This window comes from Neomonachus schauinslandi, chromosome 5 (assembly GCF_002201575.2).
Source record: "Neomonachus schauinslandi chromosome 5, ASM220157v2, whole genome shotgun sequence".
In the NCBI taxonomy this organism is placed as follows: Eukaryota; Metazoa; Chordata; class Mammalia; order Carnivora; family Phocidae; genus Neomonachus; species Neomonachus schauinslandi.
In genome coordinates this window covers 87,117,525-87,133,273 of record NC_058407.1, presented here as the reverse complement: position 1 = coordinate 87,133,273, position 15,749 = coordinate 87,117,525, and the positions used below count along the sequence as shown (strand labels likewise).

General features: G+C 34.9%; 1 protein-coding gene across 1 annotated transcript; it reads right to left on the bottom strand.

Moving 5' to 3' along the window:
* Positions 1-5,401: 5,401 nt before the first annotated feature.
* Positions 5,402-14,893, bottom strand: RERGL (RERG like). Its single transcript, XM_021690628.1, has 5 exons — positions 14,765-14,893; positions 13,439-13,495; positions 9,574-9,647; positions 8,282-8,430; positions 5,402-5,962 (listed from the first exon to the last, which is right to left on the bottom strand). Exons 1-5 carry the CDS (start codon positions 14,865-14,867, stop codon positions 5,680-5,682), a joined length of 666 nt encoding a protein of 221 aa, XP_021546303.1. The 5' UTR covers positions 14,868-14,893; the 3' UTR covers positions 5,402-5,679.
* Between the last annotated feature and the right edge of the window lie 856 nt (positions 14,894-15,749).

Sequence of the window (15,749 nt, the reverse complement as noted above, 5' to 3'; positions counted from 1 at the left end):
TGCATGGAGCACTGGGTGTTACGCACAAACAATGAATCATGGAACACTACATCTAAAACTAATGATGTAATGTATGGTGATTAACATAACAATAAAAAATTTAAAAAAAAACCTCTCTTATTGTGGAGAATGTTGTGTAAGTAAAATATAGACTTCTTTTAGTCTAGGCCTTAAAATTTTCTGATAAAAGTCAATCAACTGGTTATTTTTTATTTATTTTTTTTTTTAAAGATTTTATTTATTTATTTGAGAGAGAGAGAATGAGAGAGAACACATGAGAGGGCGGAGGGTCAGAGGGAGAAGCAGACTCCCTGCCGAGCAGGGAGCCTGATGTGGGACTCGATCCAGGGACTCCAGGATCATGACCTGAGCTGAAGGCAGTCGCTTATCAACTGGTTATTTTTTAAATAATTGTTGTTTGAATGAATTAAACATTCTACCTCCAACTCAACCCAAGAATTTTACCCCCCATTTTATCCCCCAGATGTGTTTGCATGTAGAACTATACCCACAGTGTGCAAAACTGAATAATTTATTACCTTGAAAGTAAATTAATATCTTGAAAAAATACCAGTCTAATTTGTGTCTGAATGTTTCCAAGTGTCTAGTTATTAAGTAGTCATTCTCTGTCCTATAAAATGATCTGTATACTACGGCAGTAACTCACAGTCATACTTTCATATAAATGTCAAGTAATTTTTCATCTCTTACTCATCTTCAGTGTTCTGTTTTTGTTTTTGTTTTCTTAACTTTTTATGCCTTAGTGGTTCCAGGATTACTAAATGTTGGTGAAATTCTATATTGCAACAACACTTTATAGTCTGCTAATTCCCTCCTTAGATGAACTTACATTTTCATTATTAAAAGTAAACTTAAATTGTATCTTTTTCCAAAAGAAAGAAAAACAATCTGTTTGGCAGTTTATACATTTGAAAATTATGATGACCTTCTTCTTTGCTTTGAAATAATACATTGTCATTATAAAGTATATTTCCAATTTATAGTGTGTCTTTTTTTCCTTTGGGAATTTAAAATACTTTAAATAATTTTGGCTTTGCCTGATTCCCCCAGAATTGTAGAGTATGACTGATAACTGCCTTTAGAATCCCTAATAGCTAAATTACAATTATTATGCAAAATCCTACAATAGACAGTTATATGGATTATTAAATGACTTTGCCTTTTTTGCAAACTGTAATCATTTTCCTTTATTAGCTGAAGGATTTCATAATTTAAGGAAGATGAGAAACCTATAAGTCACGCTTTCAAATAAGGAACATGGATATTGCAAACATTAAATTCCCCCATAAAAATGTTAAGGCATCATTAAACTAGGTTCAGATTAATACAATTCAGTCAACTCCAGATAGATACCTCCCATAATAAGCTGAAACAATACCTAGTGATCTAAGATGTAAAATATTTTACTACAGCCAATTTATAATCCTATAAAACATACAGGTATCATTCAACCTCTTTATTAATAGTGCATGCCTTGTATTAAATCAAAACCATTTTAAAGGCCCCTCCCTTTTGGCATTCCCTTCCTCAGCTGTTGCCCCTCATTATGTGTTATCTGAAGCTCATCCAAAGTGAATGACAGCATCTTTTTTGCTAGAAGCAGCCTAGCCTCGTGCTAGAACTTAACTATCTCCGAGATTTATAGACACACTTGCTACCCTCCACCTACAATAGTCTATGGTCCAATGTTGATATATTTGTTTCTCTGTAAGCAGATATGGTTTTCTCACTTTGGAAAACAGTAATTCATTATTAAGTTTTTGCAAGTTGCTTTACATGTGAATTACATTCCCAAGAAAACTAACGGTGGGACAACCTCAGGTTCTGGACTATTTTGAAGCTGGTTGGAAGAATCCTTTTTTCACTTTTTCCCCAAGAAGAAAGCCAAATATTTTGTATTGTCTGAATTGCCGAAAGTTTTAATGAGTTATCTGTTCTGATTATCTGTTATCACATAACAACTCCAAAGCAATGGTTTAACAACCCCCAAACATCGACGATATTAATTATGCTCACAAACCTGCAATTGGGGCAAGATTCTGTGGGCTGACTCATCTCTGCTCTATTTGGCATCAGCTAGTCCAAGGTTAGAGGCTAGAATCACCTGAAGATTTGCTCATATGTTGGGTGACTGTGTGGTTACTAATTCCATGTGGTATCTCCAGTCAGATGCCTTCAGGGCAGCCTGATTCCTACATGTTGACTCGTGGCTCCCAAAGCTGAGTCCCAGGGAGGCACAGAAGGGACAGCTGAGAACAGATGACAAGGAACAGATGGGAGCTCTAGCACCTTTCCCAACCTGGTCTCCTAAGTCCTACCCATTACTTCCACCTTCTTCTATTTGTTAAAAGAGAGTCAACAAAGGTGATCCACAATCATGGAGCGGGGAATTAGACTTAACCTTTATGATGGGAGAAGTGTCAAAAAATGTGTGAACATGTTTTAAAACTGTCACAGCATAAAAGGGGAAATTAATCCAATACTTTTAAATATCACTCTGGAAAATAATCAAGTGTGCATTTCTAAAGTTGCTTCACAGAAACTGCACTTAAAATGTAAATATTTTTTTAATGTAAAACTGGTTTTTTTCCCGGTTGAGGTAAATTGAAAAATAAAGTTGTAATATGATGGTTTAATATACACATATATTGTAAAATGATTGCCACAATCAAACTGCAATCAAGTTAATTAACACATCACCTCACATAATTATCGTGTGTGTGTGTGTGTGTATGAGAACGTCTGTTTACATCACTATGTTCCATTGACTCCTTATAATGAGACGTGTCATCCCAAGTCATCCTGACAAGAAATCAAGGTACAATAAATGAAATTTTAAAATATATACAAGTATTAATATCCTTAACAGAGGAATTTTGAACTCTGACTCATCACAGACACATATGAATGGATTAAACTATTAAAGAATTTTCATACCATTTTGACATTAGAGTTCTTATATATAACATGAATTAATAGGTTGTTTTTCACACAAAATCATCCTAAAAGAATCTTTCTTAAACTGGGAAAATAATTTTAAAGAATGAAGACCAAATCTCTAAAACTGAGATTACCCAAAAGAATAATGAGAAAAAAATAAAACGAAAACATTAAGCTATAATGGTTAAACTGATATATATATATATATTTACATATACACATATACATATAAAGTCACTGAATATTGAGACTATAAAAGATTAACAAAATCCCTGTAAATAGTTGACCAAAAATATTGTATCACTGAATTTGCTAGAATAACATTACACAATAAAAGTTTCTCATTTACATAGCAATCTAATCTGAATGTTCCGAGTTGATAGAAAGCTTCCCTAAGCTTGAGATATTAGTGCGAGCCATAAGAGGACTGTGCCTCATTACACGGAGGTTACCAGGAAGTTCATTATCCCATTTGCCAGGCTTCAAAAGGTACACTTGGTTGTCTCCCCTTTGTATGTTACGAAAGGTGGCACATGGTACAGATTTCTAGGCAGCCATCCTTGGTTTTGCCAGCTGGTCAGAGATCAGTATAAAATAAAACTGGAAGGGCGCCTGGGTGGCTCAGTTGGTTAAGTGACTGCCTTCGGCTCAGGTCATGATCCTGGAGTCCCGGGATCGAGTCCCACATCCGGCTCCCTGCTCAGCAGGGAGTCTGCTTCTCCCTCTGACCCTCTTCCCTCTCATGCTCTCTCTCATTCTCTCTCTCTCAAATAAGTAAATAAAATCTTAAAAAAATAAATAAATAAAATAAAACTGGAAGACAGTGAAAGAAAGACTAGAGAAAAAGTGTATGAATGGATCTCTCAGAGAGGGCATAAAATATACATATCTCTGTGTATCATGTTACTGCCCATCAGAGAGCATCCACCAATGAGAAGTTACTTTGCCCTGCAGATATCAACCTGCCTCTTTTCTTGGCCATCCTTATGCTTATAAAATGGATCCAGGATAATAGTGGTCATAGTGGCATGGATGGAAACAATGCCTGGGCTTATAATATGGAGTTTGCCTCAATATAGCTGATTGAGCATGTCACTTCTAAGTTTCCAACCAGCCAGTGTTAGAAACGGAGCCTCTGCCCCGGACATAGCATTATATATATCTTTGGGGGCTGAGTGGGTGGATAACAGGCAGCAAGTTACATGCCAGCATCCAGGTTCTACTCTTCCAGGATTCTATCACCTGCGCTGATATTGATGAGCACAGTTCGATGGCAACATCCCCACTACCAATTCTGACCTGTAAGCACAGTCACTGTTAAGCTTTTCAAAGCTGTCTGTACCTCCTCACTTCCTCAGTAAAGGAAATTCCTCGAATTGTCCCAAGCAACACAGTAAGATGGCGGGTTCTTGGGACAACGTATACCATATCAGTTCTAACTCCCCTATCTTTATGAATGTTCTGAACTATTTTGTATTCTACCACACAATGTCTTATTATTTCCACTACTTTCACTCTAGTGTATCAAGGCCAGGCTCCTAAGGAAGAGCGAAGCTACATGGATGAGCTCTAGGTGTCCCTCCTATAATGTGGAATCATGACTCATGGCGAGTAACGGCATGTCAATGAATTCTCCCCTTTGCAGCCTAATGCTGTGTCACCTGTCCCCCGTTTGCCTACCACCCTCTGCTCAAGATCTTCTTCCGCCTTGGCCCCCAGTTTCCTGCCAATACATGCTAACCAATGTATGTAGCGTTGCTTGCATCCTCAGTTTAACTTCTCGGAGATCTAACCTTAATTATCAGTGATGGCTGAAGTTAGGTCTAGGACCATGACTTGCAATGCAGCGAGGCCAGCGGCAGTGGTACGGAAGTCCCGAGGGTAAACAGTTGATTTCTTAAGGAAACAGTACTCAAAGAAATCTGAGAAGGCCCAACATGTTTGTCTAATACAATATTTCTTTCAGGGCAATAAGGTCTTCAAGGTTATGTATTTAGCAACCAGCATTTACTTTCTCTTTCCCTGTGATGTATGGATCTCTATATGAACTAAAACAACTAATCTTTTTTATATGAAAAGCTGTATAAGGTAATCTCTCTGTGATAATTACCCTCCTTAGCAAAGAGTACGAAGAGAGGCAGAATTTTTCATCATCAGACCAAATACAGACTATACTTACAGGCAAGGAATTTAGCTTCTCAAGGCCTAAGTTATAAGTAAAATAAGTAGTATGAGTAATAAGTATTTTTCAAAATTAAAATTTCAGAATTAAATTCATGCATTTCGACTAAATTGTGAACTTCCACAAATTCATAAATTCAGCACTGTAACATATTAACTATATGAAATATAACTACATATTTCACTCAAAAGAAATAAATAAAAGAAAGGTCAACTGAGACCTATGGAATGGTAGTTTAATAAAATTATTAAGCAGAGTTTATTTGGCAAGGTAAACTGCATAGCAATGCATCAGTAGTTATAGTGAGTGTTATTCTATGTAAAAAAGAACAAGGTTTAGTGTGAAGCAGGGTGTACAAGATTCAAACAACCAAAAAGGCAAACTATATATTTGAAAACACAGCGGTGGCTTATGTTCGGTCATTTCATATCTCGAAGAGTATTATTTAAAAAAATTACATACAAAGGGTACATTTAATTATCATGTGACTATTTGGAACTCTCTGATATAATAAGTCCCCTAGGATTATATGTCTGCTAAACAGATTTCCGTCTCTTTCCAAATACATTATTGATCAATTTAGCCATTGATTTTGATCCACTAGGTCTTCTCTTTTCTTTGAGTTTGAAGTTTGTCAGGATGTCCTTGATAATTCTGGTAAACATCATTTGTACCTCCAGAGACTGGTCTGCTGCAGACAACTCACAGAACTGGCACTGGTTATCCAGAGCCAGCTTCTGTCCTTCTTCCCAGCCAACCTCTCGGACATGACACAGATCTCGCTTGTTACCAACCAAAAGCACGGCGGATCCCACAGCTCTGAAATACAGAACACAACTCTGGCAAAGATTATTTTAACCTTTTTTTTTTTTTCTCATTAAGTAGGTTTATATCAAAAGGAATTACAGACCAAAAGAAAAAAAAATAGTGTGTGTGTGTTCCTTATCGTCATATGTATGTGTATGACACATATCCCCATTTACTTACAAAAATTACTTTAGATAGAACGTAGTGTGTGACACAAAAGCAGCAAGACTCTTAAAGCATAGGATCTGCATTGATATAAACCTATTCTTGAATTATGACTGTTTACTAATAAGGCATGACTTACTTTTCCCACTTTCAACTTTCCTATATGTAAAACAATGGCAAAACAGCATTCATTATGCAGAATTCTCATAGAGATCAAATTAAATGATGGATATAAAAATATGTAGCAGAGTGACAGCCAACAAAAGATGCTTACCAAGTATTATTTTTCATTTCCTTATCAGTTGAAAGAGGAAGACTAATGTCTCTTTACTGAAGAGTTACTGTAATTGAACAATTTAGATATAATTTTCCCAGGGAAAATATTACTCAATATGCGCTGCTGTTTGTTTTTTGTTAATATCCATTACACTATACTCTAGAGAAAAATGTTATGATCTTATGACCTTGTACAATTTTTCTATTTATTTAAGAAATATGTTTTTTTTGTTAAGATAATGTCTTCAGCAAATATCAATATATCCATATATTCTCCTTGGTTGTAGTGACACATTTCTAAAACAGAATTTGAAGGATATAGTAAGACAACTAGTCCTCAAATGCCATGGAACTCTGCCAAGTTATCTACTTTAGGGGGAAAAAATGGATAAATGCAGGCTGCAACTCTGAAGAGATACCGTCTTTATATTCTGCTCAAAGTTGGTTTCATTCGCATGATGGTGTGAGTGGTGAGGGGGAAAGCACTGTATGTGTTAGGCTTTTGAGGGTATTTCTATCTTTTTCTGTATAGTTCAGAAAATTATTGTAAAGAATTAATGGGGAAGGATAAGTGAAATATTTTGAAGACTCACAAATATCAGATGCAATTTTATAAAACAGTAACATATTTTGCTATTCTAGTCTATCCACAGATTGAGAACTGGAAATATTCGAAAAATTATTTAGTGCATTAAGAAAATTGCCTGAAAAACATCAAGTATAGGTGTTTTTATGTTTCTGAGTGTTCTTAAGTGATTCTTCTGATTTGGAGGAATAGCAAAAGAAGTTTATTACTATCCTTTACCTAAGTTATGCTGCCTAAATATGAGGCATTTAATGCTTAAAACAATGGAGTTCAAATAAAAATCTGTAATATTAGAGGAAATCAGAGCTGTGAGGTACCTTAGAAGAATCACATCCTTTTCTCCTACCATGTTTCTATCAGTTTTATAATCAGAATAATTAGGTCTAGAGATTAAAGTGGTTTACCTAAGGTCAATCAGATCTAAACAAGAATGTATGCCAATTGACTCCAGGGAAATACCCTTTATCAATTATTATCTATGGTTTCTTGATAGTGGGCATTTAAAATAGATATAAAAACACATATATGAATTTTCAGTGCTAATACTGTGTTTCTTGATTCCCAGATTAGAATGTTATTTCAGACTCTAAGGGCAGATCTGATCCACAGCACAAAGGAACGTTTATATCAGCATGTTGAACAAACATAAATATTTTAAATGCAAAAGGCTAAAACAAAAAATAAGGAAAGCTAAATGGGAAATTCGTATGGTTAAACTTATATCTACTAATACAAGAATGGTTTAAGGCACAGTTCTGTCTTCCTTCATAGTTACTCATGTCAAAACAACTAACAATGGGAAATCATTGACCAGCTCTTTATTTTAGGAGGTGAAACAGAGAAAAATGTATTCTCATACTTAGAATTTGTAATGGTTTGACTATTCAGTCTATTTTGCTTTGATAGATTGAACAACCCAATCACTATGAATTGGATGCCAAATGTAATGAATTTGGATTTATTTAGTATCCTTAACATTTTTGTGGGAATGAAAAGGTTGGAAAGTGAACTGTCTTGTGTACAGAGGACTATGATTTTGCAAGTGAGTGTCATGTTAACAATAGAATCTGTCTTGTAAAATAGCCATTTACTCAGAGCAAGTAACTGTTTATGTCAGCCAGGATATAAAGTATTCTCATCTTATTCCTTTTACTACATGTGCAACTCCTGTGGAATGGAAGGTGAATTGTTCAGGGCTGTTAAATTTTGTAATTGGAAGGCTGTATTAAACTCTTCCTAATGATGCTTATAGCTGTATGATGATTTACTCAAAAGAAAGGAGAGAGGAATGAAGAATATCTTACCTTTTACAGTGACTAGTTTGTGGCTCCCGAATTCTGTAGATCAGTGCTTTTGCAAAAGCAAATGAGGACCTGTCACTGATGTCATACACAATAACAAACCCATCTGCCCAGTGCAGCTCACTTGTGAGGGAAAATTTTGCTTTCTGTGGCTGAAAATAAATCAAGCACATTGAGACTGGTGGGATAGTCCACCTGCATTTTACACTTTAGACAATTAATTAATGGAAAACCATTTCACCTAAAAGAGACTTTAATAAGCCAAAGACTGATATTTTCTAAAATGTAGTTTCTTTGGTCCTCTCTTCCTTATCACTCTTTCTTTAATTAAAAGTGATTAAATGTTTAAAATAAAGAGGAAGTATAATAAAGTTTTATTATCTATCTCATTTGCAACTTTTCTCTAAGAAAATATCTTTACTTTTTTGAAAGTTGGATAAGCTCTAATAATTGCCCTTTGAATTAATATTCACATATTTGTTTTGAAAAAAGAAAATGTTTTCTATCAATATTAGTAAATGGATTATTTATTGATTTTTGGTACTAGATTTAAATCAGAAAAAAAAAAACACTGATAAGGTTTAGCTAAAAACATTTAAGGGATATTTTACATAGCTAAATGAATCTGTCTCCTGGAGCTGTTCTGAAATCTTGAACAGCTGACCATTCCTTCTCTTATTTAGATAATCCTATTTTAACTTTTTTGTCTTTGAATAGACAAAGGAGTTTGTACTAAAAATCTACCTTGCTTATGGTTTATTGGCAATGGTTAGTTACAAATACAACTTAGTGAAAATATAAACTGAATTGATAAGCCATTAAACTATTAACTTCCTTTTTTTAAGATTTTATTTATTTATTTGAGAGAGAGAAGAGAGCACAAGCAGGGGCTGCTGCAGAGGGAGAGGGAGAAGCAGACTCCCCGCCGAGCAGGGAGCCCGACGCCCAGGACCCTGGGATCATGACCTGAGCTGAAGGCAGATGCTTAACTGACTGAGCCACCCAGGCACCCCTAAAATATTAATTTCTAATAGCTATACTGTGACCTCCTAGAAATATAAATGCAACCTAATATTGCTATTTTAAAGAAATTTTACTATAATTTCTGTCATAATTTTAAAGAGAAGCTAGATAATGGAATTTATAATATTAAAAATAATCTCTTAAAACCTTAATTAAAATTGAGAATAAATTTCAGTTTTAAGACTGGCAACTTTATTTTCACTTGCTCTTATCCAATCTTCTTCAAATCATGATTGAAAAAATAAAATAAAAGCATATTTTGTTTTACTTACTTGAGAACAGGGGTCGTATATTTCTAGATTCAGTTGCTTCCCTTCCAAATACAAATGCTTGCTATAGATAGATTCTGCAAAATATGCATATATTCATTGCAGTATGGAAATACTCCAGAATAAAAAAATAAATAAACTCATATTTGGATCACAGTCTTGCAAATTCAACTGGTTATCTTCTAGTAGAATAGTACAGTGGCTTTTTTTAAATGTCAGTGGTCAAATACATATATTTGTTATATTTGCTCATATATATATATGTATGCTCATATATATAGATATATATTTCTTACAAATAAACTTCACCACCATACCTATTCAACTATATGCTATTGTGCTTATATACTTATCTTCCATCCTATAACTATGGATGAGTTATCTGTGTTTCTGTGTAAGGCCAATCCATTCACTAGAAACTAGTTACCATTTAATCTGATCTACTGAAAGACATGACCCCACCAATTCTACCTCTCTCTTCTGAATCATAAATTGTTCCTTTTTACTATATCATTACTAACAGCTGAATTTCTAAAAACAATCCTTTAGAACCCCCAACCTCTTCAACTATTGCCCCATTTCTCTGTTGGCTTTTTTAGTAAATATCTAACTCCCCATGTCCAATTTCTCTCCCCCGAGTTCTTTGAATTATTCCAATCAGGCTTTAGCTCCAATTACTTAACTAAAACTGTTCTTATCAAAATTATGGTTTTAGATTCAATGGCTAATTCTATATCTTGATCTTACTTGCCCTAGTAGCATTAATATAGTCGACCACTCCTACCTCCTTAAAATGTTTCCTTCATGTGGCTTTGAAGGCAACATACTCCCCTGGGTTTTTTCTTTATTTCTTGTTGCTCTTTATTAATCTTTTTTATTTGTCCCATCATGTCTTCTCACTCTCCAAACATGGGTCCAGTTTATGGATCTCTCCTCTCTATATACTCCCTTGCTAAGCTCATTCAGAGTTTTATAGAAGAATTATTGCTAATGAACCCAATTTATATCTGTAGCCTAGAACTCTTCCTTGAACTTCAGATGCAAACAACTCCTGCTATTGCATATCTCCCTTTAGATACCGAATAGACATTTAAACCTGAACACACTTAAAACTGAATCCCAGATCTCACTGAAAAGACTATTTTTCAGTTTTCCATTTCACTAAATGACATACCCATATCTCCTGCTGATCAGGTTAAAACCTTTAAGTCATCCTTGATCCTGTCTGTCTCTTAGCTTCCATATTTATACTATTAAAAATTCCTTTTTACTGTATTTTTAAAGTATATTTTGAATTTGTCTGTTTCTCATCATCTCCATTGTTAATACATCATTATTTTTTGTTTAGATTATTACAAAACCTCCTAATTTATCTCTCTGCTTTACCCCTTTCCTAAATCCCTTCTTATGCCTACTCTATTCTCAACACAGAAACAAAAGTGAACCTTGTACCCAAATCATATCACTTGTCTATCAAATCTCTCCAATGGCTCCCCATCTCACTTGGATAAACCAAAGCCTTTAAAATGCCTAAGAATGGCCCTCATTGTCTAGTCCCACATGACTTCTCTGGCTATTCTCCCTCAAATTCTTTGCACTCGAGCTACACCATCCTCCATACCGTTCCTCAACTTTTTCAGAAAGTTCCTGCCTGAGAATTTTGGTAATTGTTCTTCTTGCCTGGAATGTAATCCTCCAGATATATTCATGGCTCAGTTTTCACCACCTTCATGCCTCTGTTCAAATGTCACCTTCTCAGCAACATCTACCCTAACTACCCAATTTTAAATGGTCACATACCATATTAGTGCCATTCCACCAGGCTGTTTTTTCTTCATAGCATTTATCAAAATGTGGCATAACTTATACTTAATTTTTTTAATTGACCCTTACTTCCTGAATATAAATCTTATGGGGGCTTGGATAATTGTCTTTTTTGTTCACTGCTATAGCTTCTCTACCTAGAAGAGTATCTGGGACATGGTAGGTGCTCAATAAATATTAGTTAAATGAATAAAGGACTACTTTTCTGTAACTTTTCCTCCAGGGTTTAATAAAAGACCTACTTCTCTCCAAAATGCACACTGACAAAAAAAAATCACGTCCCATTCTGGCAATGTAACCCATAGTTAAAAAGATGTAGCAAACATTTGGGGAACTAACTTCAGGGGGTTAAGAATGAATTTTAAAATCCTTTTAGGTTACATTTAATGAGATTTGCACAGTTTCATTAAGCCTTAAAAGATGTTTTCAGACAGTTCCTTCTAACTTCACAGGCTTACTTCTGACTGTGAACCATAAAAGTTCCTTCTAGACATTTAAAATATCTACTCAAAACTCAAAAACTGCCAGCAGGGGTCACTAACTCTTAACTTTGTAGAATTTTATTATTTTCCCTTTCTGGTCTTCATTTACAAGATGGAGTCATTTTTTGCTAGTTTGTCCTCATGCACGGATGACCTTTTGCTCATTTGGTTGTTTTTTCAAAATGTCTCTAAGTCTTATTTTTTTTAATGGAAATGTACCAGCCAGAAATGTGTACACTTCATTTGTTTATATAATTATATCTTATAAAAGATTAAGGAGATTTTGTTGTTGTTGTTACTGCTGTTATTTTGGGGTATGGTTTTATTTATGTTATGTTTTGCTTTGTTTTGTCATTCTGGACCATTTTTTCATGCCTGACTCCTATTTTGTGTTATATTGACATTTCTGACTGAGGTTTTTGACGTGAGAAATGAAACAATAGGGAATTTCTCTTTCTATGTATTTCTGCTTTCTTTAATCAGTTTCCAAACACTTTCCCTAAAATGTTCACAATGTCATATGGACTGAAATAGTATATTAGATACATGTAGAAAGCAATACAATACTTTAAAGTTACTTTTAAAATTGTCTAATAATTTTAGACATTATCTAAATGCCTAACAATGTCTAACAATTTTAGCCTCCTGAATGGAGGCTAAAAAATATTTTTTGGTGGGGGTAATTGTTTCTTATGGAAAACACATTTGCAATGATAACTTCTATTACTCTAGGAATTATGGAACAAAAAAATCAAAATCATTCCCCTTTATCCCAATTCTCATACATTTTTTTATAAATCTGTTGTACTTGTTTAAAACACAAAAAGCAAAAACACTTCCCTCATGCCTTAAGTCAGGTGAGATATTAGTACCATTATATTGATTAATTGCTGAGCCAAAAATATACTCAAAACTCTGGCAAAATTCCTCACTTTTTATTAATGTCCCACTGTGGTATTTCCCATATGTTACACTAATTCTGATCAAAATAAAAAATAGAACAGAGTTAGTAAAATGATTCTAAGATTATATTAAGGTGCCCTGGCACCTATTTAAGAATTTCTCTGAAACTTAGATAAGCAACCTAGATAATTATGATATGATCTTTAATCAAGGCGTAATTTTCCTGTTATTTTCACACTGTTTTACAATTAAAATAAGCTTTATTTTGTAGTTCTAGTGCTTTTGTAATTAATTTGTCCTTATCTTTCAACAGATGTTTATTTAATTTCAGAACTGTTTTATAGTTTATGAAATTATTCATACTCACATGCTTTGCAATATTGGGGGGAGAATCTCAGTTTTAATATTCTTCTAATTCTAGCTTGAAACAAACAGACTTTCTAATCCATCTCACTTAACATCAAGTTGGGTGAATTTTATCATAAAAGAACATTCAATTCAAGTACCTATTTTGGCATTTCCAACCAAAATCTGAATAAATAAGTTGCTTAAAAGTGCAACAATGGAAAATACTATCAAAATGCTTCAGTGAGCTTAATTGTGATTTAATTAAAATGCTGACATTTTAAAGGTGAAAAAAGTCTCGAGTGGTGACTTACCAAAGTTAGAGGCATATTCTCCAATGAATCGTTTGGTAAGAAACCTTACTGTAAGGGCTGCAAAACAAACATGCTGGATTTAGGGTCTTTTCTGTGTTAGAACACAGACAACTTAGCTATGTACATAAGGTTTTATCTTTCAGCTCAAAAATTACCAAGCGTTAATGCAGACCTTAAAGCTTTATTAAATTCTAGTCTAAATAATAGTCAGCAAGATTTTCACTGTACAACTATAAAGATTAAAAGACTAGAAAGAAAGTGATCTGCCTATTCAAATCACTAGGTAATTAATTCATGAATGCAAACAGGTAAGACAGCTTACTTTATGTAACAGAAACAGAGTTCTCATTAAGTTTGAGATTCAAGAACTATAACATCTCTTTATATTCTTTATTGGATTAAATCTGGCTCCAAGATGCGGCGTGCTAATAGGAACAAGGACAAGATCAAGCATTTACAGGATTGGGACTTCAACATCCAGGAAACCAGAAAAAGGACTCCTAGTATCAGTTTATCTTGTTGTAGCTCCTGGGTTTGGCCAGGTGTATGGTTCAGGACTTCCACTGGTGGCATCCTGACCATCATAATGGAACCGAAAACAAAATCCGGTAAAATAAAACAAAACCATGGCTTCCAAAGTTAGGGCAGCTGTAGCTCAGTCCCCAAGCATCTATGAAACCATGCCCATCCTAAGTTTTTTCACCTCAATAATGTTGCATTTAAAAAATAATCCAAGCCAATAGACAACAGTAAGTGCTGGGTGGCTCAGTTTGTTAAGCACCTGACTTCAGCGCAGGTCATGATCTTAGGGTCCTGGGATTAAGCCCTGCCCTGGGCTCCACACTCAGCAGAGAGTCTACTTCTCCCATTCCCTCTCCATCTGCTCCTCCCCCTGCTCATGCTCTCTCTCTCTCTCTCTCTCTCTCTCAAAAAAATAAAAATAAATAAAAATCTTTAAAAAAAAAATCCACAGGTCTCCATGAACTTTTCTCCACCCTTAGTCTCAGAGCAGAAGAATAAGTCCAAGACTATTGTTTGGCTACTAGTGGATGTGAGGGCAGGTGTGTTGGAGTGAGAAGTAGGTGGGACAATGATGGAGGGATTTACCATGATTCCTATGAATTTTAAACAAAGTATAAATTAACACTTCAGTTATCTTTCTCAAACCATCTATAAATGCTATAAATATACAGTTAATTGCACTATTTACTCAAAAAAAATGAAAACTGCTAATGAAAAATAATATACATAATTATATAGGTATATCTATCTGTTAGGTCAATATATTCCTCTCTGAACCACTTCATAGGAAACAACACCACTCACCAGATTTGCCTGTTCCTTCACCACCCAAGACAGCAAGCTTCACATCATTCATCTTGTCTTTCTGCTCCTGTCTTCTGGAGCTATACTGACTTGAGTCCAGCATGTGCTTTTTAAAATACTTTTTATTAATCCTGCTATCATTTCTCTAAGGCCAACTCCGCCCCATACTCCTACCATCCAATAATAACTTTAAAAATGTTTTCCTGGAGTCTTTTTAAACATACTACATTAAAAAAAACAACAACAACACTGCAGTTACTATTTAGACATAAAGTCTTCTTAAGTTAAATAGCTAAGAATTTCACAGAAATTCTGCAGAAGAATTTCTTAACTAAGCTAAGAAAGCTTAGCTCCCAATCCTCTGTTTTTATGTACATAGAATCTACCCTCCTCTGGGACCTAGAAAAATGATTTCATTAGGAAAGTTTTTAGATGATGTGTATACATTCCTGTAAATCTACTTAGATTGGATCAGTTTTGGTATTTTTTAAAGATTTTATTTATTTATTTGAGAAATCGAGACAGAGATAGCGAGAGAGAACAGGAGCAGGGAGGAGAGGGAGAAGCAAGCTCCCCGCGGAGCAGGGAGCCCGATGCGGGGCTCCATCTCAGGACCCTGGGATCATGACCTGAGCCGAAGGCAGATGCTTAACCGACTGAGCCACCCAGGTGCCCCTCGGGTTTGATTTTTTCTATTAATACCTGAGCCTACATTTTCTTGGACTTCTTTTGTGAAAGGCAGGGGAATAAGTTAACTCAGTCGTGAAAAGAAATGAGAGAAGGAAGAAGATGGCTACCTCAGATGTATTAGTTTAGGGTTGACAGCAGGGTGCATAAATACCCAGCACATGTTTTTGAGTCGCGTGAGGCACTCAATGAGATATATGGACACAAAGGGTTTTACAATGTCTTTCTTAATAAAAAATCTCTCCCTCTCTCTCTCTCTTTTACATTTTATGCCAATAGACATCAGTAGGTTTCTGAG

Excerpts from the sequence above, each read along its gene's own strand:
- RERGL (XM_021690628.1), bottom strand. The coding sequence starts at position 14,867 with ATGCTGGACTCAAGTCAGTATAGCTCCAGAAGACAGGAGCAGAAAGAC. Across the intron at positions 13,496-14,764 it reads TGAAGGAACAGGCAAATCTG|CCCTTACAGTAAGGTTTCTT; the intron begins GTGAGTGGTGTT and ends TTTGTTTTGCAG. Across the intron at positions 9,648-13,438 it reads AGAATATGCCTCTAACTTTG|AATCTATCTATAGCAAGCAT; the intron begins GTAAGTCACCAC and ends CATATTTTGCAG.